This window comes from Balaenoptera borealis (assembly GCF_965194805.1).
Source record: "Balaenoptera borealis genome assembly, chromosome: 1".
Lineage (NCBI taxonomy): Eukaryota > Metazoa > Chordata > Mammalia > Artiodactyla > Balaenopteridae > Balaenoptera > Balaenoptera borealis.
Window position 1 is genome coordinate 177,328,984 of NC_138860.1, and position 23,958 is coordinate 177,352,941.

At 54.0% G+C, this 23,958-nt stretch overlaps 1 protein-coding gene across 8 annotated transcripts in view; it reads left to right on the forward strand.

The window, feature by feature from the left end:
* The window catches only part of HSPG2 (heparan sulfate proteoglycan 2), a 101,694-nt gene that overhangs the window by 14,949 nt on the left and 62,787 nt on the right, over positions 1–23,958 (forward strand). For all 8 annotated transcript variants that reach the window (XM_082372267.1, XM_082372273.1, XM_082372274.1 and 5 more), the window contains exons 2-3: positions 20,346–20,481; positions 21,704–21,748. In XM_082372267.1, coding sequence (XP_082228393.1) covers positions 20,346–20,481; positions 21,704–21,748 — 181 coding nt within the window. The remainder of the gene's footprint in view (positions 1–20,345; positions 20,482–21,703; positions 21,749–23,958) is intronic.

A 23,958-nucleotide genomic window follows, 5' to 3' on the forward strand; every position in this document is an offset into this window, starting at 1 on the left:
TACACTTTCTGTCCTTGGGGAAAGGTGGGGCAAGAAAAGGGTTCTCTACTGTGCTTGTGGCCACTGCTTGGCAGATTGGGGAGCGGGGTAGGGGGGAGTCAGAGCAGGAGCTTCCCGGGGCTCAGTTAGGGTCACCCCTTCTATCACTGGTGCTTTTGGGACTGAGTCAATCTAGCAGCAAATATTTTAAGGAACATCTACTATGTACCCAGCCCTGGGAGAGTATCCTAAATTTCTCCCAATTCTGTAGACTCTTCATTATACAGAAAAGAAAAAGAAAAAAAAAAAAAGTGTTGCTATTGTTTATTTAGTACTTACCACGTGCCACATGCTGTGCTAAGCACCTGACTTGCATTATCTCTGTTATCTGTTTAATTTCACTGTCAGTTTCCTCTCTAAGATGGGGTTGTTAAGAAGATAATATTTGTCAAGTGCCTGGCACATAGTGTTTGTCAAATAAATGTAATAAGTACAAATAATCTCCCAACAAGGTGGGCACTATCATTGCCCCCATTTTACAGATGTACAGATTGAGGTCCAGAGCAGGGAAGGGACTTGCCTGTCAGGATCACAGGAGATTAGGGCAGAATCGTTAAGACACTGAGTCCCCAAACTTCTAAGCCACTATTAAAATTCAATTCAATTTAGTAAATATTGTTTATTATCCACTAGCTGTTGCTTGGCATTGGGAAGTGTCTAAAGGTTGAAAAATAAATATATATATAGTATATCGTATATAAATATGATGAAAAAAACTCAAGCTGGTGTTTGTTCCCAAGGAGCTTTGGTTCCAGCAAGAGAGTAGAGATATTTACTCAAGTGGCTGTATTTAAGACCAAATCTCTAGCCCTCTAAGAGGTAGAAATTAAGTCCTGCGGATGTATGGGGGAGAAAGATGTCTTTGTGGGGGGTCCAGGAAGACTTCAGAGTGGAGGTGGTAATTAAGCCAGGCCTTGAAGGATGGATGAGTAGATTAGATTGGGAGGCATAGGAACAGCATTCTGGGAGGAGGGAACAGCATACATAAAGGCTCAGAGGCAGGAAAATGTGCCATGTGAGAGTGTCGTGCAGATCTCAGGAGCCTTGGAGGGCTGCGTGGGGTCTGGGGTGATGAGGTGGGGAAGGCCAAGCCCAGCTGTCTCGTCACTGAAGATTCCCAGCGTTCTCAAAGACTTGGCTCCTCAACCAGCTGGGATTAGTACGTCATCATTCTGCCTTTTCTTCATGTCAAGAAATCAAAGACTTTTATAAATGGCCCATCTGGTCAGCGTGTGATAACTACCGACAGAATTCGCGCCAAATGCAAGAGACTTGATGCCCTGATTAACCGGGCAGCCTTATCGCCCACGCACGTACGATTTCCGTTAGTCTCTCCCAGGGTTGATATTGACCCTGGGTTGGGGCACAACAGAGGGGCCAGGCCTGGGTTCTGATTTCTTCTGGGCGGCTTACCTGCTGTGTGGCTTTGGGCAAGCCTCAATTTCCTCCTTTGTCAAATGGAGCTAGCACTCCCTCCAGGATTGGTGTAAGGAGTGGAGATGGTGTAAATCTGCACTGTCCAGTATGGTGACTGCCAGCCCACATGTGGCTGTTTAAGATTTAATTAAAGGAAATTCAAGTTTCTCAGTTGCACCAGCCGCATTTCAAGTGCTCGATAGCCACAGGTAGCTCATGGCTACCTTATTGGACAATGTAGGTATAGAACATTTCCATCACTGCAGAAAGTTCTGTTGGATAGCACCAGTGCATATAAAGTGTCACGTGCACTCAGTAAGGAATCACTGCTGTCATTTTTACTAGATCCCTGTCCCGGTTTGGAAGCCCCAGTCTATGGAGGCCTGCGAGACCCCTGGGCCCTGATGGGGGCAGACAGGATTGCCCCCCTTGCCACACTGTGCCAGACCCACTTTGTCCTTGGCGCTGGGGAGGTCTCACTCTCCCCTTGCCTAACTCCATACGTAATGTTGGAAAGTCCGTGACTCGGCTCCATCCAGCCCACCCTTCCCCCCTAAATTTCCCACCCACTCCCCTCAGCCTGTCTCTGCTTAGCTCCCCGTTCAGCTGTTGGCATCTAGACTCTCCACGTCTAGCCTCAGAGGTTCCCACTGCCCATTCTCGGGGTGGGGTGGGGGCCTCCCTGGCAGCTGGGCCCCTCTCGACAGGGCGGAGATGATGGTTTGTTGTGATGGGGGCAGTGGGCAGCCTGCCTGCTCTAACGTGCCTGTATCTGGGAGCCAAGCGTGCTGTTTGCACTTGGCTGGGCCTCAGGGTCTGGCCTGGTGCCCATGAGGGCTGGCCTGCTTTGGCACCCCTGGTTACAAAGGCCGGTCACGGGCCTCCGCCTGGTCGGGAACACCAGGAGCTGTTCACAGGCTGGGTCCTGGGTGCTTGGGGGAGAGGCATGGCTGGCACCTGGAGGTGGAGTGCAGGACAGATTCCTGGCTGTGGCTGGGCCCTGGGCGCTGAGTGGGGACAAGGCCCAGGCAGGCGTAGGCAGGGTGCAAACTCTTTGTGGGGGGAGGGGGCAGGCAGGAAGTCGTGCTGGGTGGTTCAGGTTGGTCTGGTCTGTATGTGGCATTCACACCTGTGGGGAGGAGCTTCGGGTCTGAGGTGCCAGAAAAGCTCAAGGTCACATCCCGGCATCATACTCTCCCCTCTCCCTTCTTTTGGCCCCTCCCTCATCAGCTGGGAGGTGGACGAACAGGCATTGCTGGTCCATGAGGCTGAAGACATGGAGGCCCAGCAGGAGATGTAACCTGTCTGAGATCACATAGCCAGTCTGGAGGAATCAGGTCCTTGACTGAACACCTTGCATACTTTTCTCCCGCCCTCTCCCTCCCCATGGGAGTTCTCATGGACTCAGTAGCCCCTGGACTCTTTGCTGAGAAGGAGGGTTGGAATTCTAGTTCTGCCACTTACTCCTTCTGTGATCTTGGCCAGCCTCTCTGAGCCTCATGTTCCTCATCTGGGGAATGGGGATAATTATAACTCACTCGCAAGGCAATTATGGGTATTAGGTAACTGGCCTCCTGGATGTTTCCAGAACATTCAAAGGATACTCCTGCCTTGGGGCCTTTACCGCTGCTGTCCCCTGTGCTCAGAGAGCTCTTCTTTGTGCACGCACCAGCTTCCTTCACACTTCTGTGCCACAGAAGTGGCACAGATGGCCTGTGTAAAAGAGCAGCCTCCACGCAGCCACTCCGTGTCCCCCTCACCCTGCTGCATTTTCCCTTTCAGCACTTTCAGCGTTTAACAAGTGCTGGTTTCTGATCCGGCTGCTCCGTGGCGGCAGAGCACATGCATGGCTAATAGTACCTACTCACATGACAGTTCTTGGTTATCTTCCCTTCTCCTTCCCGACACTTCCCAGTACCTAATGGCCACTGTTTATTGGGCCCTTGCTGTGTGCCAGACCCTCCCTGTGCTAAGCGACTCACAGCTGAGCTCCGTGAATGTCACAGGGTGCCCCTCACGGCCGTGTCGCTTGCTTCCGTATCAGAGATGAGGGGTGGGAGGTGCTGCAGTGACTTGCCAAAAGCCTCCCGACTGGCAAGTTGCAGAGCTGGGCCTCCAACCGGGTTAATCCTACCCCAGAGCTTACACTGTGCCACCTCCTACCTTGGGTTAACAAGATCGGAGCCTTCATCCAAACTTGGGGCTCAGAATCCATGTTTGACAGGATTGAATGAATCAGGTTTAGGGGTGGCTTTCAATATTTTGGGGGTCCCCCTTCCAGCCCTCTCTTCTCCTCCTGTGATTGGTTATTTACAACCGTTCCCACCTTCCCAGAATGACAGGTGCCTTTTGGCTGCGGAGCCCCAGAGACCAAGCCAAGGCCCCAGGGGCAGGGCAGGGAGCAGGGGGCGGGCGAGGTCCTGGCTGTCCCTGGGCTGTCCCGGGGCAGGTGGACAGGATGTTCCCCCAGGCAGCCGACATTCCTGGTCGAAGGTGGCAGGCAGTGGGAGATTTATCATTTCCGGTAACCCGGTAACCCAAGTCCCTGGGAGGTGAATTCTCCCTGCCAAGGACACGCACCCCTTGCTTGCCAGCCCTTCCTCCGCTGGGCCTGTCTGACTGGGTCTTGGGGCGGGCCAGAGGAACCAGTTTTCAATCCCAGAGGTTGAGACTGGGGTCTCAGGCCTTGATCAGCCCACCGCAAAGACCCAGCCTAATGCCACCTTCCCAGAGTCCTCATCTCTGCAGCCCGGACCCCAGCCTTGGGGAAGGACAGGAAGAAGGGGGCGTCATGGAAAGTGAAGGGCCCTGTGTTAGGAGCCAGGACACCTGTGTCCTGAGTCTACCTCTGCCATCAACTTGCAGGGAGACTTCTTCCTCTCTTCCTTGAGCTGCTACGTCCTCTCCGAGTACCCAGCACTGCTGTAAGAACTCTGCATACATAATCCAACTTCTCCTTGTAACAGTGCTCCAGTGGGGAGGGACACTAAAATGAAGCTCCAAGAGGTCACGTCACCCAGCGGCAGTCAGGCAGAGATGGGTGTGAACTCAGCCTCTTCAACACTTGCTGGGCCTCCTTAATGTCCTTACTTCCCCTCTCTGGGCCTCGGTTTCCCCTTCTGATAAGTGAGGGTGTTGGGCTAGGTGATCCCTTCCTGCCCTGACAGCCCAGGACCCAGGAATCCATCGGAGCTTTTTGTAGGTAGGTTCCTCTTGAGCCCTGTCTAGCCTGTAAGGGGGCAGAACAGAGATTATTCTCCCCAGGGGTTTCTGAGGAGCTCACTCTCTTGGCATGTAAGGTCTTGGTTGGGTAGGAGTGGGAGGAGAGGAAAGGCAAGAAGTTGACACTTGAACCTAGTAAATGTCAGACACTGGGTTAAGCTCTTGGGTTGTCCTGCTGAATCTTCACAACAGCCTTGTGAGGTGGCCATTTTTATTCCTATTTTACAGATGAGGCATCAGAGGCTCAGAGAGGTCAAGTGATTTGCTCAGGGCTGCACAGCTAGGAAGTTGCCAGGCTGGGGTGTCCAGTCAGCTCTAACTGGTGTGAGGTGGCATGTGGCCAACACACGTTTCCTAGGATGGCTTTGATTTATGAATAAAATAATATAAAAATAGTCTTTCCAGGCACTTCCCTGGTAGTCCAGTGGTTAAGACTCTGTGCTTCCACCTCAGGGGGCGTGGGTTCGATCCCTGGTCGGGGAACTAAGATCCCACATGCCACGCGGCGTGGCCAAAAAAAAAAAAAAAAGAAGTCCTTCCAAAACACTGTGAACATGTCCTAGAATTTGAAATCCAGACTACATCTCCCAGGCTGCCTCTGACACCCGGAAGTGGCCCAAGAATCCTTTGTTAAACTGTTCTTCATGTTCGCTTTGGAAAATATGGTCAGTGGTAATTATGGGTAAGCAGGAGTTCAGAGGAGCAAGAGCCGCGTGGGCTGCAGCAGACTGGAAAGGCTTGGCGCTGAGCTGGGAGTGGAGCTATGGGGGCTGAGAGGGGTCTGGGGTGGTGCCAGGCAAGGCTGAGTTCACAGGCTCCGAGAAGGGTCCCTGCAGGGCTTGCAACCCCGGCCATTTGCCAGGAAAACCACAAGGCCCCTCCTAGGACCCCCTTCCTATCCAGACCTGCCCAGCCACCTCCCCCCAGGGGGTCTGGGGCAGCCCAGGCTCCAAGCAAGGCATGTTCAACCTGCAGACCTTTGCTCCAGCCCCTCCACCCTCACCCCAGACTTCCCAGGGAACTGGGGAAAGGGCTACGGGGTGGGGCAGCGAGGCCTGCGTCCTGGCCAGTGAGCCCGGCAGGGCCAGGCACCCTGGGATTTGAGCGATTGGCAGCACGAGGACTGAGATGACGCCAGCCAGCCGGCTCCCACCCCCTCCTGCTGCGGGGCCCTTGGCCCTGAGGCCCCAGCAGCTGTCAGCAGGGAAGGGTGACAGAGGAGGACCAGAGGTGACCTCTCAGCCCACCCCTCTCCCCCTACTTTGGCCAGGCCCAGAACTCTTACCAGCTGTTGTCAGCCGCTGCCAAGCCTTGTTCCAGAGCCAGCAGTGGGCACCCCCGTCCTCTCCAGGACATCTTCCCACCGTCTTTCATAGCTGCTGACCCTGGGGAGGGGTTGGGGCTAACATGGGGGACATGGTCGCATCCCTTAATCCCTTTGATTTTACTAATGACACAAAGGAACAAGAATAAATGCTCCTGTTTTTATGGAAGAGAAAACAGTTCCAGAGAGGCCAAGTGACTTGCTTGAAGTCACACAGCTACCGAATGGCTGAATTCAGGCTCTTGGCTCCCAGCTCAGTGCTCACCCCACTGCCTTTCTTGGGGGTGTTTTTGTGCAGGATTATAGAGACTTCAGCGTTCCTGGGTTTGATTCCCGCTTGTAGTTTTAGGCTGCTTTGTAGTTTTAGGACCCCAGGCAAACTCCTTAACCACTTGGAGTGGAACTCGCATTTTCTTGCTTATAAAATAGTAATAGTACCGACCTCTTGGGATTGCTGAACAAATTAAATGAGATAATCAATGTAAAGTACTTAGCATAAGACCTGGCATGGTCCAAGTGCCCAAAATGAGATCTGGCAATATTATCACCAAAGAGTATTAACCACCTGTGTACTCAGCACTGTGGGTGGTTCTGTGGGGGTTACAGACACATTCCACAAATATTTATATCAGTCAATAGATATTTATTTGGTACCTACTGTGTGCCAGGTGCTAGAAAAAGAGCAGTGACAAAACAGACAAGATTTCCACCCTGCTTACCTTCTCCCCCACATGGTAGCTGGGGAGACACAGCTTCATTTTAACCACAGAAGCCTCCAAGTACTTTTACACATACTGGAGGTATTATCCACATTTGGCAGATGAGAAAACTGCAAATGCAGAAAGTGTGGGCTGAGAAGATCAGTGGTTGAGCAGGGGCCAGGACCCAGCTCCTCCAAGGGTCTTAGGTAGTGGCCCTGAGGGCTTCCTGGAGGAGGAGGCACTTGTGCGGCATCCCTCGGGGCCTTAAGGCCTGACAGGAGAGGTTGGGACGCAGCCACCACAATGTGAGCAGCAACAATTTCAGGAAGGTCTTGCGGAGGTCAAGGTCTCTTGTTCCCCAGGAACGAGGCCCAGCCAGAGCTTTAAATACCCCATGCAGCCCAAAATAGCCCCCATTGTCTTGGCCTACAGCTGGGGAGGTCCAGGAGAATCCTGAGGGAGGCATACCTTGGAGGTGGGGAGCAGGAGAAGGTCTTCAAGCACTTCCTTATAGGGTACGGGTGGTGTTTTTGTGAAGACTCTTCCATTTGGCTCCTGCAGGAAGGCCTGCCTTGTGGAAAGGGTGGAGCAGCTGCCTAGACTCTGCGTGAGCAACGTGCAGCCAAGGGGGGAGCCTGGTGGGTGGGGGACTCCCAGAGAGGGCCATGTGCCCAAGTGAAGTTGCTCCTTTGTACCCCAGGGATGTGTGTGCTTTGGCCCACTGGGCCCTCGTCTGTGGGCAGGCCTAGCCAGGTCCCCTGCCCTGGGCCTCCTGGCACCCTCTCCTGCTCTGGCTATTTTGGGCACTGGCTGTGTTCAGGCATGGGGAGGGATGGGTAATCCTGCCCAGACCGAGGATGCTGGGGGCGCTCCCTGGACCACCATTCCAGCCTCTTGGATCTTTGAACACTGTGGCCTCTGCCCCTGACCTCATTGTCGAAGGGTCATGGTCAGTGGGATGCTGGCCCCACCCCCCCACCCCCCCCCCCCCCCCCCGGCAAGGGTAAAGAAGGGTGCCAGATAAATCTTTACCCTCAGGACATTCATGCTGTCAGTATCAGGAATAGTTGTGCTTCTTCTTCTTTTTTTTTTTTTAATTAATTTATTTTATTTTTGGCTGTGTTGGGTCTTTGTTGCTGCACGCGAGCTCTCTCCAGCTGCGGCAAACGGGGGACCACTCTTCGTTGCGGTGCGTGGGCTTCTCATTGTGGTGGCTTCTCTTGCTGCAGAGCACGGGCTGTAGGCGCGCGGGCCTCAATAGTTGTGGCACATAGGCTCAGCAGCTGTGGCTCGCGGGCTCCAGAGCGCAGGCTCAGCAGCTGTGGCGCACGGGCCTAGCTGCTCCGCGGCATGTGGGATCCTCCCGGACCAGGGCTCGAACCCGTGTCCCCTGCACTGACAGGCGGGTTTCTAACCACTGCGCCACCAGGGAAGCCCAGTTGTGCTTCTTCTAAGCAACGGGTTTGTTTTTACCTCCTGGGACACAGAATCCAGGGACCGGGCAGGTTTCCTTCTTCCCACTGACCACTGGAAAGCTTAGAACCTAATGCATTGTCACTTTCCCAGACCTCCAGAATTGAGCACATGCTTCCTGCCTACTCGTCTCACTCCAGTCCAGGCCCTGTCTGCTGTAATACAGTTTTTCTTACGCATGTTTAGTTGATTTTCTCTTGCTGTTACGTGTATATCTTTGTAAGCTGCTTTGAGTCTTTCTGGAACAGGGTAGTGGGGGAGGTAGAAACAGGTAAATGACGATGATGAAGATGGTAACCCTTCGCTGGTCATTTTCCTGAAGTCTGCTCCTTATGGCTTGGTCCTCACTTTGTAATTCCCTCCCCGAGCCCTGCTCTCTGTGCTGGTGGGAGTCACAGCCCAGAATTTTAGAATTCTAACATTTCAGGGTTTCAGTGCCATAAAATGGCAAAGCCAGAAGGAACCTTTGGGATCGTCTAAGCTGAAAACTTTTAAACTTATTATTAAGCAGTGAAACCCTTGTTTCAATCAAAATAATGGTATTTTGGTTAAATACTATTATATTTTGATAAATAACAGCAAACACTTATAGAGCCTCCACCATGTGCTAGCATTTTACAACAACCCTATGAGGTAGATACTATTATTATAAATTATCATGCCCATTTTACAGCTGAGGAAACAGAGGCACAGAGAGGTGAAGTGACTTGCTTACAGCTAACCAGGGACTGAACCAGACGTATTATGTAGAAGGTCAGAATATAAAATGGGAAAAGATGGAATTTGTTTTTTATTGAAGTGAGTATTTGGGGGAGGGGGCCCAAACTCTACCTGTTCCCCCCCACCCCCTGAGGACAGACTGGAAAACAGTGATCTAGGCCTACTGCGTCATTTGACAAGGGAGCCTGAGGCCCAGAGAGGGGAAGGGACTTGCCCAAGACATCGGGGTGAGCTGGAAGCCCATTCTCCATCCCTCATGGCCCGCCTGCTGCCTGGAGGACCACCAACCCCTCCCACCTCCCCTCGCCCCCAGCAATCCCCCGTCCCCATCTCTGCACTCAGCAGCTGAGCCCTCCCTCGATCACTCCGCTCCCTTTGTCTCTGGGCGTGGGTGCCCTGGGACCTTCTCCTTGATCCTAGGGCACTGGGAGTGACCAGGTGCTGGGCTACCCTCCTTGTCCTCTCTGAGGGACTCATCTTCTGAGAGGGCAGCTGATGGCCAGGGAGGGAAGGAGTAGCTCCTGTCTGGGTTTTCTCACCCCAGGAGAGAGCATATCCTCCTGCCACCAGCTAGCTGTCACCTGGCCTGCTTTTCCTTTGTCAGCACTTCTCATGTGGCCTTGGGGCTTTTCTGTCTTCAGGAACCCCCTTTTCAAAACCCCTGTGGTGGTGGCTCATAGCTTACATCTAAAGCCTTACTTTGGGAAAGCTAGTTGGCAGCTAGCTGAGGGAAAGGCGGATGTTTGGGGTGGGTGTTCCCAAAGTATGTTCTGTGGAACCCTAGTCCCATGAGGTCTGCATGAAGAAAGGGTTCCAAATTAAGCACATTTGGGAAACACTAAATAGTTGTCCCCCTTCCCTCATCATGGTATTTGGGACATTTAGGACTTAGGGAACCAGCTCAGCTTTGTGCAGCCGGCCTTTCCCAGAGGTGTTTGTCTGCATGACCTTCCCTCATACCTACTGCTGTCCGGAGTTACTGTGCCCTGGAATGGACACTAGTCATGAGGAAAGGGGACAGGGGGGTGCTTCAAAAGGAAGGGGCCCTTCCTCTTATTTCCAGTTCTGTTGCCCACAGGCCTATCTTCAACCATGGGCTTGGCCCTGCCTGCCCCTCCTCCCCCTCCAGGAAGCAGATGAGGAAAGCCCCGGGGGCAGGGGGAGCTGGCCTTTTTGGCTGCAGCTGTTGGGCTGCCATTCCAGCCTGTTTTTTCCTGTTGCCGATGCCCACGGGAGCAAGCAGGAATGGAGTCACTGAGACCTGGCTGTCTGGCTGCCTTGCGCAAGGCCCTGCAGCCAGAGCTGCGGGCCTGCTTGCCTCTGAGATCCCCACCCATTCCCCGGGATGCTGGTCTGGGCAGCGGGCAGGTCTCTCCTCAGTGACCATGGACAGCTTCTTGCGCCCCCAGAGATGGGCCTCCTGGCTGCAAAGCTCCAGGCGTCAGAGATGGCAGGAGGAGGGCTCAGGTAGAACAGAGTTCCCCGTTTGGAACCAGGGGTCTGGCTTCAACGTCTCTGTGGCCATGGGCAAGTCACCTTTCTAAGCCTGTCTCTTGATTTGTAAACCCCATTCATTCATTAATTTAACAAATATTATTGAGCATCTCCTGTGTGCCAGGCACTTTTAGGGGCTGGGGATTCAACAGTGAACAAAATGGACAAAGTCCCTGCCTTCACGGAGCTGATGATAAACATGTAAAATATAGGGTAGAATTTAAGTGGTGAGGTCGTCTGAGGCAAAGTAAGGGAAGCAACAGAGAGCCAACTATAATGGATTCTGGACCTGGGATATAGTCAGGGTGGGTCTCTCTAAAGGTGACATTTGAGCAAAAACCAGAGGAAGAGGAATGTGTACACCTGGGGGTGGTGTCCCAGGCAGGGGACACAGCAAGTGCAAAGGCCCTGAGGTGGGTGGGGGCTTGGTGTGTTTGAGAACTGTTGAGACAAATGTGGCTGGGAGTAGGGAGGGCACAGTAGGAGAGGAAGTGCAGAGGTCTGTATAAGTATACACGTGTGTGTAGGTAGATCACACGGGACCTGGCTGGCCATAATAAGGGCTTTTTTCCTAATTCTTTGGTGAGTCGAGAGCAGTGGAAAGGCCTAACCTAGTCTGTTCAGGTTCATTGTTGTTAGCGGTGTCTCATTTCATGGAAAATGTGTGGAGCCCTCCCCGCATCCTCCCGTAGGACTGGCACTGTGCCAGGGGCTTCATTCATGAAATCTGTGGGTCGTGACCCCAGAAGGCGTGGGCACACCCAACCAGGTTGGTGTGGCCTCGAAGGCCCACAGGCACGCCAGTGTTCCATGGCCAGAGAATCTGAGGACCGAACCGGGCTGCGGGCAGGAGGCAGGCACGTGAACACCACAGGTGCTGTTGGCACCGACAGTACTTGGTGGATAACGTTCAACCCCCGGGGACCTTCTTGCTGGGCGGCCCAGCACGGAAGCTGCCACTCGGCCACTCCCACCACAGTGGCCCCACCTGGCACATGGGTGGGGCAAAGACATTTCCCAGTAGCCTCCTGCTTCCTCCCTGTAAGCGGCAGGCAGCACACTCAGCACCGGGGGAGACCCGTACTTGGAGTGTAAGAGAAGGAAGAGAGTATGGGGACTCCGGGGGGACTGGGAGAATTGGGCTCTGTGACCAGCACCGTGACAATAGCACAAAAAGGGGCACTGCTTTTTAGTGGGAAAGCCCATTCAGGGCTGGTTTCCTTTGATCCTCTGCCACCTGGCACACCATGTCCCACTGCACCAAACTTCTTCCCGTCCCTCAGCCCACCTTCCTTCTGCCTGGTGCATACTCTGTCTCCCTTCTCCATCCTGCTTAGGCAAAATCGTCTTCAAACCCAGCTGAATTGTCATTTCCCCTGGGAAACCCTCCCCAACCTCCACCCAGCCTCACTAAGTGGGGCGGACCCTCCTCTGGGCTCTCCCAGCCCCTGTCCTTCCTCTGCAGAGTTCTCTGCGCACTGTGTTGTCATCACTCGGTTTCGTGGTCTGTCTCCACTAGGCACACGGAGCTCCGTGACCATCTACTTCCTCATTTTATCCTCAGGGCCAACACCTATTAGATGCCCAAAAAGTAGAGGTCAGAGTGACTGGAATTGAACCTTATGGGGTAGGTCTGATTGATGACCCTTTTTTAACAGATGAGGAAGCTGAGCCCACCCAGCTAGAAAGAGGCCAAGGTGGCCTAGAATCGGGGCTGTGCACCCTCTCTGCCCCACCGGTCGCATCTCTCTGAGACACAGGGATAAAGCACTCTTGCTCGGCCGTGGCTGTAGCAGACCCATTCGGGCACCCGCCCCAGCTACATTAGAGGGGCCTTCAAGGCAGAGCCCGGGTCAGGTCTACTTGGGAAAGGGCCAGACAGATTCAAGGTCTTTGGCCACACTTCCCAAGGAAGGTCACCCCTCATTCTACTTGTCTCTCCCAGCAGCCCCAGGAAGGAAGCAAACAAAGCAGGGTTCTTTGCTCCCATTTTTATCACCAAGAGAACTGAGACCTGGCAGGATTGTTATCCAAGGGCAAGGTGTCCTAGGATGGATTTCAGCGAGTGTGTGATTCAGTCCCCTGCTTCTCTTGGTGTCGAGGTGTTATGGCCTCGATTTTACCAATGGGGAAATGAAGCCCAGAGATAATTCTAGTATATGCTAGCTGTGTGATCTTGGGCAAGTCCTTACTTTCTGTTTCTGAACTTTGCTTTCTTTTGTCAAATGGGCTAATTCCTACCTCAGGGTTGTTGGGCAAGTTCGTTTGTTCATTCATTCATTCTTTCACCATGCCACCTAATCAACAGATTTTTAAAAAATATTTATTTGTTTGTTTATTTATTTATTTTGGTTGCTCCGGGTCTTAGTGGCCGCACGCAGGATCCTTTAGTTGCAGCATGCAGACTTCTTAGTTGCAGCATGCATGCGGGATCTAGTTCCCCAACCAGGGATCGAACCTGGGCCCCCTGCATTGGGAGTGTGGAGTCTTACCCACTGGACCACCAGGGAAGTCCCTCAATCGGCAGATATTAATTGAGCACCTACTATGTGTTGTCTGTTCTGAAGATGCAGCAATGATCAAAACATAAAAATCACTGTCCTGTCCTCCTGGTGCTTTGGCTCACATTGACTGAGATGGCTGCAGTTTGCTAAAAGGGAAGGGTGTCAAGGGGCTTGTCCAGGGTCACATGGTGAGTTTGGGGCAGAGCTGGGATGAGAAGCACCAGGCCCCAGCTTCCCACTCCCTTGTCCAGGGTTGAAGACCCTGACTGGGCCTCAGCACTCCCTCGGGACGCTGGCTGGAATGCTGCCTTTCCAAGTTCCAGGCCATGGTCCAGAGGGCAGGGGTCAGAAGGAGGGGCCTGCTGGCAGCTGTGCCTCTGAGCTAGCACAGGGGCCCCACTTTCAAACTGGATTACTCTTGCCTTAGCTGTGTGAACTTGGGCAGGTGACTTCCCTTCTCTGAGCCTCTTTACTTATCTGTAAAGTGGGGGAGCCACCAGTATCTGCCTTATGAGGTTGCGGGTTTGCTTGAGATAAGCCTTGTATAGACCTTATCTCAGCGTCTGCACATGGTGAGCACTTGATGAGCCTCGGCCATTCTCCTTATTTGGGGGATCTGTGTCCTTCCTGGTCACCTGGCTGGCGAAGATCCTGCCGCCTTGGGAACCCAAGTGTGGGAAGCTGGCAGGGCTCCCGAGTGGCACGGGCAGTGCAGGCATGCCAGAGGAGGCTGCGGCCGCCTCCTTTCCGGCCCGGCGCCCCTCTCAGCCTGCCAGGGGATTAAAGGCCTTTTGGCCTTTGTGTTGGGCCCTCCCGCCCCTGGCAGTTTGCACAACAAAGTGCTGCCCTGACAGATTCCTTCCCCTTTGCCGTCTGCTGCCCGTGGACAAGGTACCCAGCAGCCTGGGGGTGGGGCATGGCACCTTGACGCCGTATCTGGGGCCTGGGTTGTAGCAGAGTGGGGGGAGCACTCGTAGGGTTATCTGGGAGCCTGCATCATAGCAGAGTGGGAGGAGGAACTTGTCTGAGTTTGGGTTCCTCCCTGGAGATTCGGGGGCCTCGGGTCACACTTCTGCTGGTCCCTCCGCCTTGGATGGGGGAGGGGGCAGAGTCTGTGCTGGCAGAAGGCAGGTGGGCAGGCAGCGGCTCATTTGTCCCCCACCCGCACGCTGTCTCTGGATTTTGATGGAGTGAGCTCACTCCAGGCAGCTGCAGCCACCCTGGGGACTGCGGTACTCAGGCCTTCCTGCCCAGCTGTGGGATGGTGGAGGGCTCAGCCTCAGGCCTGGACCATGGGGAGGTGGGGGGAGCATGGGCTGGCTGCCCAAGACATGGGAAAAATGTCTCTGGAGAAGCCCAAAGTCCCCCAGTCCTCCCAGAATCAACCTCAGAGCAGGCAGACAACTTGAGCCTTGAAACCAAGCTTCACCCCCAGCCAGGGCCCCGCCCAGCCAGCCAGCCCAGGGCCTGGGCAGCAGAGCTAGACCCCTCCCTTCATCCCAGACCTGAAGGTGACCCTAGGCCTGAGCCCAAATCCCACGCCCCCGTGCATCACTTCATCGCCTCTCAGCCCTTCACCTCTACCCTGTACCCCCTGCATGGTACTAATTCTAATGCTTATGGAGCACTTACTGTATACAAGGTACCAGGCTGAATGACTTACATGCTTAATCCCATTTACACAGATGACCATCTCTGAGCCTGCAAAATGGAAATAACAGTTATAAGTTCACAATCCCTTAATTGAGACCCTTGGAGTAAGCCATGTTTTGGAATTCAGAAGTTTCCAAACTTGAGAAAGGTGACATAGAACATGTGCCAGCTGTGATGTGGCATCCTCGGTAGAGTCTGGGGTAACACCCCATAATCAAACACATTAATATTGCTGCAGCAAAATGTATGACTGTTTACCCTAAGTGGAGTGAATAAGCTATTAATAGCTTCATGTCAGTTTAGGTCAGGACTTGACACCAAATGAGCTTGCTATAAACTTATTAAAAACAAAACAAAACAAACAAACAAAAAAACCACTCTTGGTTTTCAGAGCTCCTTGGATTTCCCTTATTGCAGATGAGGGATAGTGACCCTGTAGTGCCAGCCCTCCTGGGTTGCTGTGAGGATTAATTGAGTGTGTTTAGGACAGGGCCTGGCATGGAGAAAGCCCTCCGTGGGCAATGACCATTCTTACGGTCGTCTCTTCACTTGCCACTGTGTCTCTTCCTACAGCTTTGATTTTAGCAGCGCCAGAAACTCTTGCCTATACATGTAACCTCTACAAGACCCACAATCCTCACTTAAAAACTCCTTTTTAAAACCCCACACCCCATACCCACTATCTGTATCTGTACCTCCCCCTGTACCCCAAAACCTCTGCCTTCTGTACCCCTCTCTCATGGCTTGACCTTTCACCCCCACACTCTTCCCAGACATCCTTGGCTCCTTCTGCATCCTCACCCAGGCCAGGAGAAGAAGGCACAGCCGATGTCCCCGGTCCCCAAGGGGCCTTTGCAGGACTTGGACCTGGGGCTCCATGTGCTACCTCATCCTCACTGGAGGGCCTGGATCCAACCCAGCCTCTGAGAGTGGGTGCCTCCCAGAAGTCCCCCGTCTGTTTGATATCCTGCCTGTCTGGTCCCCCCACTGCCTCACCCTGCCTGTGTTCAGGGAGTGCCTGGCCATTGTGTGTGTGGGGGGAACTCTGCCCACACCTCCACCGCACGCAATTGTTCCTAGCAGCCTAGAACAGTCCTTGGCCTGTGTGAGTCAGCTTCCCCCTCCTTTCCCTCACCAGGAACCTGCAGGGTCTGGAAAATCCCCTTCTCTGTTTGACTCCTTCCTCTCTGACCCAGGTCTGCCCTCTGGACCCCTCCTCTCTGGCCCCGCCATCCGGTTCCAATGCCTGCCTGAAGTACTGGGTTCCTCTGGAAGGAAGCAGGGCTCACTCACAGCCAGAGACAGGCTGGAGTGCAGGAAACCTGGGTTCTATTTCTGCCTTTGACCTTGGAGCCACTGATGGCCCTCCTTGGGACCTTAAGCACCCACTGTATGGGTCCAGGACGCTGCCAGCTCAGGCATCCCATGAGCCATCCTGGGAGCTGGTCCGGTTGGGGATGGAGACTGGCCAGCCCTGGGCCTCCTGGCCCTGCCCACTGCTTGGGCCTCATGGCCAGCCCAGAGGCCCAGCTCCAGCCCCATGTCCTTTCCTGGGGAGCAGGGGCTTGGGGTAGGGAGCTCAGAGATCCTGGGACAATCCTGACTCTGCCAGCCAGTGGGGGCCATCCACACCAGCTCATCCATCTCAGGGGGTCATTGTCAGGGTCAAATGACACTGAGGCTGAGGAAATGCTCTGTAAACTGTGGATTGCAGTTGAGAGGCTTTGTGGGAGTGACTCTCAGTGACCTCAGTTGGTTCGTCTCTTCCACAGCCTTCGTTACAGAGGTGGTGTGGCACAGTGGTAAGGACTTAGCTGTTGGAGCCAGACCACCAGGGTTCAGATCCCAGCTCTACCCTGTGCTAGATCTTCAAGCAGGTTCCTGACTCTGCTCCATTTCCCCATCTTTACAGTGGGGCTACCTAACACCTAACCCGGGTTAACACCTACAAAATCCTTAAAGGAGTGCCTGCTGCATAGTAAGTGCTCAATAAATGTTAGTTCTTTTTATTCCCCAAGTAGACCCTGGACTTTCCAGCTCTGAATCCAAATTCCCTTCTACGGTCAAGTCTCAGGCTCTTTTGGGCTCTTTCTGGAAGCTTCTTTCCAGCCTGGCTTCATCTCCCTTCCCAGATGTAAAATACAGCTGTTAAAACCTTTTGATCTTCAGCTTTTCACAAGTGAAGTCTGCTCTTGCTGGCTTGTGCCTTGCTGCAGGCCCTTATCTGACCCCGAAGCCTCGGGTCCTGGGGTAGGGATTGCAAGCAAGGGCAGGCTGGCATGCACAGAGACCATTTCCTGGGGTCCCTGGGGTGGAGGGGCTTCGGTCCAGGACCCGCCATGCTCTGGATTCTCTCCTCTCACTGCAGATGTGTGTTCCTAGCATTTTTTCCAAGTTGAATCTCTCTTTGCTATTTCCTGTCCATTCCCAAGCCCCGGTGGCCTCTCCCTCCCTGGGAGAAGCTCTAGACCTTGCTTACCACCAGGATTTTCCTTTCCAGACAGGGGTCTGGTGTCTAGGGGGTGCCAGGAATCTCTGTGCACCATGCATGCCCTCCACGGCCTTGCTTCCATGGGGAGGGAGAGGGGGTGGCAATGACACAAAGAGAGCCCTCCCCAAGTGGGGAGGGTCCTGCCCCTCTAACCTCCTCTGCCCAGTGTCAGTGCCCCTGTACCAGCCCTAGCCTCACTCCCCTTAGGTCAATCAGGGCCTTCTCAGGACCACCCCCGCCCCCAACACAGTGGGAACATTGCCCTCTACCCCTACCCAGGGGAGGAGGGAGAACCCCTGGTAGGGGGCTAGTCTTCTGGTTCGTAACCCGTGAGTGTCAGAATCCCCTGAGCACGCACGACTTTAACCCTCCCGGCTGGAGTGGGGAGAGTCTGACTCAGAGGCTCTGAGAAGGAGCCCAGGAATCTATTTCTCACCAGCTCCTTGAGGTTCTAAGGCTTATTCCTGGATGCAGACCTCATGGGCATGGCCCAGAAGTCTACTGGCCACCCAGGGCTGGAATGGGCACTTGTCCAGAGGGAGAGGGAGGGGAAAGAAGGAACAGGAGAGACTTCCCTGGTGGTCCAGTAGTTGAGACTCTGCGATTCCAATGCAGGGGACGCGGGTTCAATTCCTGGTCGAGGAACTAAGATTCCACATGCCGCGCGGTGTGGCCAAAAAATAATGAAATAAAATACATGTGAATTCAAAAATATATATATTAAAAAAAAAAGAAGGAACAGGAGGAGGGATATGCCCGTGGATTGTGCGGGGAAGGGGCTTTAGGGGATAAGACATGGGCAGTGCAGACATTACGCAAGGCTTGATAGCACTGCAAACACAAAGATGACCACCCAGCCCCTCCCCCCAGGGAGCTCCCAGCCTGGGAGGGAGATGCATATAGACTGCGCGGGGGTGGGTGGTACCTTCAGAACAAGTCATGTTCAGGAAGCAGCTAGAATTAATAGGTGATGACACTTTTGTCCATTCATTTATTCAAGCATTTATTGAACATGGAGTGCTGAGAAGGTAGAGATGAGCTCATCACAGGCCATGCCTTCAAGGTGCTGTCATTCCAGTGGAGGTACAGGCCATTACAGTGTGAGCCCTGGAGGGCCCAGAACCCAGCCTAGGGGCAGAGGTGGCTGGAAAGGCCAAGGAGTCATGACAAAGCCTCCCAGAGGAGATTTTCTTTTGAGTCATATTTATTGAGGTGTAAATTACATACAATAAAACGTACCCACTTTAAGTGTACAATTCAATAATGAGAATGACTTGTGTATAACCAGGGGACCATTACTCCAAAAGGTTTCCTGTGACCCTTCCCGGACAGCCCCACCCGACCCCTGGTCCCAGGCAACTACAGATCTTTCTGTCATTATAGATTAGACTTTTCCCCCATGGGTTTCATGTAAGTGAAATCATATGCTATGGAGTCTTCTGTGTCTGTCTTCTTTCACTCAGCATAATGAGTTTGAGATTCCTCCATGTTTCCAGGCCTATATGGAATTTGTTCCATTTTGTTACTGAGTAGTTAGAGGAGGTGATGTTTAGGTGAGTTTTGGAGGATGAACTGGAGTTAGCCAGGTAAACAAAAGGAGGAAGGGCATTCCAAAAGAGGCACCAGCTGAGGGGGCTTCCCTGGTGGAGCAGTGGTTGAGAATCTGCCTGCCAATGCAGGGGACACGGGTTCGAGCCCTGGTCTGGGAAGATCCCACATGCTGCGGAGCAACTGGGCCCGTGAGCCACAATTACTGAGCCTGCGTGTCTGGAGCCTGTGCTCCGCAACAAGAGAGGCCGCAATAGTGAGAGGCCCGCGCACCATGATGAAGAGTGGCCCCCACTTGCCACAACTAGAGAAAGCCCTCGCACAGAAACGAAGACCCAACACAGCCATAAATTAATTAATTAATTAATTAATTAAAAAAAAAAAGACCATCATTCATAGTATTTCTTTAAAAAAAAAAAAAAAAAAGAGGCACCAGCTGAGAAAAGGCCAGAGGCTCCAAGACATGGGCTGTGTGAAGTTGGGGAAGCAGGGAGGGAGAAGGATTGGCTGTTTCTTTGTTTTTCTTCTTCTCTTTGGCCCTCTCTGCTGCTGCCACCACCTTGTCTAGCCAGTGAGGGCTGGGTTTGGTTTTCACAAGTGAGACTATTTCCTTCTGGTCAGGCTGGGCTCCCCAGATAGGGCTGAGGCCAGGGCAGGGCCTGAGACACTCGCGCCAGGCCATCTGGGCTGGGTGTGTGAGTCCATGCACTCTTGTGCTTGGGGGCTCTGGGGTTCCCTTGGGCTCCGCTGAGTTTGTTTTCCTCTAAGTTATCTTGTAAAACTCCTCTGGAAACACCTCAATCTTATCTAAGGGGAAAGAGGCCTTCGTTGTCCGCACCCGTCCCCAAGAAAGGCAGGGGTCATGGCTGCTGGGGCCCTTCTGCGCCGGCCTGCAGGGTGCGGGGTCCAAGCCGCCCCTCTGTGGAACGGGAGCCCGAGGCGGAGCTTGTGCTGGGCTCAGCTGCAGCCCGAGGTCACATGAGTTGACACCACGCCTGACCTGCCCCCGTTCAGCCCAGCAGCTGGGCTCCACCCCCGCTTCTGGGTGCACAGATGATCCTGTCAGTGTGGCCACAAGTGCCAGAGCTGATCTCCAACATGGCTGCAATGTGTTCCCTGTGGCCTGGAGATTTGGAGGCCAGACCAAGGCAGAAAGAGGTGGCCAAGATCGCTGGGGCGGGGGGACGGGGGGCTGCTGTCGGGGACGACAGCTTCAGTTGACCTCCCCTCCATTTCTGCTTCCGTCCCCCATCCATGCTGCCCCTGGCCACCCTGTCACCTGCCCACATCCCCCATCTTTGCTGGTCCCAGTCACCCTTTACCTGCCTGTGTCTAACTCATGTCCTGGATATCACTTGCCTTCTCCAAAGGAAGAAGAGTCATCACTTACCAAAGTGATTTTAAGTTTATTGTCGGGACTTCCCTGGCGGTCCAGTGGTTAGGACTTCGCGCTTCCACTGCAGGGGGCACGGGTTCAATCCCTGGTCGGAGAACTAAGATCCCACAAGATGCGCAGTGTGGCCCAAAACAAACTTACAAGTTTATTTGAGGATTCATGCAGGGGCTAATGAGATTTGGGGAAACTGAGTCAAAAACAATGGTACAGCCCCAGCCTGACTGTCTTTGCCAAACCATGTCTGATTTAACTGCCGGAGGGCCTTGGGGTGGGACTCTGGGCCCCCCCTTGAAGTGAGAAGAGGGGTCCTGGGCTTGGCAGGAGTTGGAGAGTTTGACACAATTGCTTGTGTGGTGTCCCACAGGTAACCTGCGGGCTGAGGGCATATGATGGCTTGTCCCTGCCCGAGGATGCAGAGACAGTCACAGTGGGCCGTGCTGGCTGGAGCTATTCAGACCTTTCTGATGATGAGGACTTCCTGGCTGATGAGGCCTCCGGAGGTGAGCAGAGGGTTGTGGTGGCTGGGACTGGAAGGGGTACGGACGGAATTGGGGTTCTTCCCACTGGTCCTTAAAGAGGCTCCAGGATGCTTGCCCAAGGTGGCACCTCAAGAGATGGACTAAGAAAGATATGGAAGCAACCTAAGTGTCCATCAGCAGATGACTGGATAAAGATGTGGTGTATACATATACAATGAGATACTACCCAGCCCTAAAAAAGAATGAAATTTTGCCATTTGCAGCAACATGGATGGACTTGGAGGGCATTATGCTAAGTGAAATAAGTCAGACAGAGAAAGACAAAATACCGTATGATATCACTTATATGTGGAATCGACAAAATACAACAAACTAATGAATATAACAGAAAAGAAGCAGACTCACAGACGTAGAGAACAAACTAGTGGGTTACCAGTGGGTACAGGGGAGGGGAGAAGGGCAATATAGCGGTAGAGTAAAAGGTACAAACTATTAGGTATAAAATAAGCTACAAGGATATGTTGTACATCATGAGAAACATAGCCAGTATTTTATAATTACTATAAGTGGAGTATAACCTTCAAAAATCGTGAATCACAGGAATTCCCTGGCAGTCCAGTGATTAGGACTTGGTGCTTTCACTGCCGGGGGCTTGGGTTCGATCCCTGGTCAGGGAACTAAGATCCCACAAGCCGTGCGGCACAGCCAAAAAAAAAAAAAAATTGTGAATCGCTATATTGTATACCTGTAACCTGTATAATATTGTACAGCAACTATACTTCAATTTTTTTTTAATTCAGAAAAAAAAGAGATGGGCTAAAAGCTGCATGCGTCCTGAGCCCTGGTCCCAGTGACCACAGGATCCTCCACTTAAAACTGTGTGACCCGGGACTGGTGGCTGCTTCTCCTTACAGCTCAGACTGAGCAGGACCTAAGGGGCAGGTGGTGGGCAGTGCACAGTAGAGGATGATTACGGCCCCCTACTCCACTTCCTCCCGTTCTCACCTAGAGGCCAGTCTGACCTGGCCCCACCCACCCCATCCATCCTGGTCCACACCCTCTCTGATGGAGAATTCCAAGCTGGCTTTTACAGGCCGGCCCTCCCGAAGTGTGGAGAGGAGGCAACAGCTGTGTTTTCATGACCTTACCCACCGTGTGCCAGGTGCCCAGAACAGTGCCTGACACCCAGTAGGTGCTCAACAAAGATTAGTTGTTGCTGAATAAGTCTCTCTTTTGCTTGTAGATGGTGTGGGCAGCGGAGACCTGGGCAGCGGGGACTTCCAGATGGGTGAGTATCTGGGGGCATCGCACAGGCCCCCATCCTGCCCCCGGGGAAGCCCCAGAGCAGGTCTTCCCAGCCACAGAGGCGGCATCTCCTGGACTGAGGGCCTTGAGGGCTCCTTGTGCCTGCCATGGGGATGGTCTCATCCCCGCTGAGTGACAGTTGTGTGCCTTGGTTGGCCAGTCCCTGCAAGGTTGGGTATGGACAGGTTCTGTGCCTGCCTGTGCTGGGAAATGCCCGGTTCTGATGGGGACTGAAAGTCAGCCACTCAGCATTCAAAGCCAGATTCTCACCTCCCTGGGCGGCTCGCTGTGGAGTCCTTCCCCAGAGCCCTCCTTGGGGGTGAATGCTGCAGAGTGGGGGACCCCAGGCAGGGGTGGGCAGACAGAGGGGCTCTGTGGCACAGGCATTCGGATAAGCCAAGAGCTGGACCTGGGAGGGAACCTACCTTAGGTCGGGTCACCTGCTGGGAAGCCAAAGTTCCTGGGTTGGGGAAAGAGGGTTGGGCTTCCTGGAGAGAAAGGAATCAGGCCTCCATCAGCTGCCCACTCTGCCAGCACTCCAAGTGCATAGCCAGAGCAGGAGCTGGCCCAGCTCTGGGACCGGGGCTCAGAGTCTCTGTTTCCTCCCACCCTGGGATTCTGGCGAGAGAAGGAACTACTCGGGACAAGGCCCAGCAGCTCCATATGGTTCCTGCTGCCTTCTCTGGGAGCCAGTGCCTGGGTACAACGTGATCAGGGCCAAGGATGGAGCTCAGCTCAGAGTCACCACTGGGCAGCCCCGCTGCATCCCTGTGCTGCCCACCCCAGCAGGCCTGGGGCGAGTCTGGCCTGGGTCCCTCCAGGGACGGGGTTGCCTGCCTACGGCTGGCGTATCAGGAGCATCCCAATGCCAGAGGGTGGCATCCTAACCGGGCCAGTATGGATAGGAGGGTTGACCCCTGGGTGGCACAGTCCTGACTGTGACCTCCCAGCACCTGGGACGCAGACACTGCCTGAAGCTTTTCCACGTGTAGGTCTCCGCAGGGCTACAGACGCCTGGGAGCTGGGTGGGGCCTGTGTGTGGGTGTCAGGTGGGCCCCATGCACACAATGCACACCCCAGAATGGCCTGTGCTGATGTGTCTCTGGGAGCCGCCTCTTGTCAAGCCAAGTCTGCCTGCTGAGGCCCTGGGCCAGTCCACACTGTCCCTTCAGAAATATCTAGAGCCCCTCCCAGGGGGCTGCTCACAGCAGCTCCACCTGCTTTGAGTGGTCCTGGCTAGCCCACCTCCTCCCATGAGAAGCAGCTATGAGGGCAGGAGAAGCCAGAGGTGGGGGAAGGATGGGGATGGGGAGCAGCGGCTGGGGAGGGCCCAAGGGCTGGGCAGGAGCCTTTCCTTGTAGGTGGGGCTGATCTATGGGAAGATGTGGGGCCTTAGGCCCTCCAGACCCAAACGCTGGCACCAGCCCGCTGCCCCTGGGGCAGGTCCAGGCAGCTGGGCTGAATCTCAGCCCAGGAGGCATCAGATAAGTCTCCCTGATTCCCAGGGTCAGTGTGCCTGCTTCGGCCTTGCCCAAGGGCAGGTCCTTCCTAACTCTGGTAAGCAAGGGCCATCCTGACCATGATGGGGCCGTGCCTGGCCACCCCTTGACTGACCCAACCCCCGACCCTGGAATGTCTGAGATGGCCCCTCCGTCTCCCCTTCCCTCGGGCAGGGTTGCGGCTCCCCTTGGCTCTGTCCCAGCCCTGACTGCCACCCCCAGGCCAGTACCCCTCCTGGACAGCTCCTGGCTCTGCCTCCCCACCTTGGGATCCCTGCCCACCTCCCCTTGCCCAATCTTTCCACCTTCTGACTGTCTCTTTGTCTGTCCTGCTGACAAACTGTCTACATGTCTCTCCTGCTCCCTCCCTCCCCTGCCTTGGGCCATCTCTTTCCTACTCTGTGTGTCTCTGTCTCATGCTGCCTTTCTCCCTCCACCTCTTGGACTTGCATCTCTGCTTCCATGTCCCTCTGTCTTTCCCTCTTTCCAATCTGCCTTTGTCTCGTCTTTTCTCTCTCTCATTCTCCCCACCACTTTCTCTCTGTGTCTCTGCCTATATCTATCTCTCTGTGTCTCTGTCTCCATCTCTGTCTGTTTCATCTCTTTCTGTCTTCTGTCTCCATCAGTCTCTGTGTCTCTCTGTCATTTCCCCCCTCTGTCTCTCCCTTTGGTCTCGCCACCTCCCTGCCGTCTC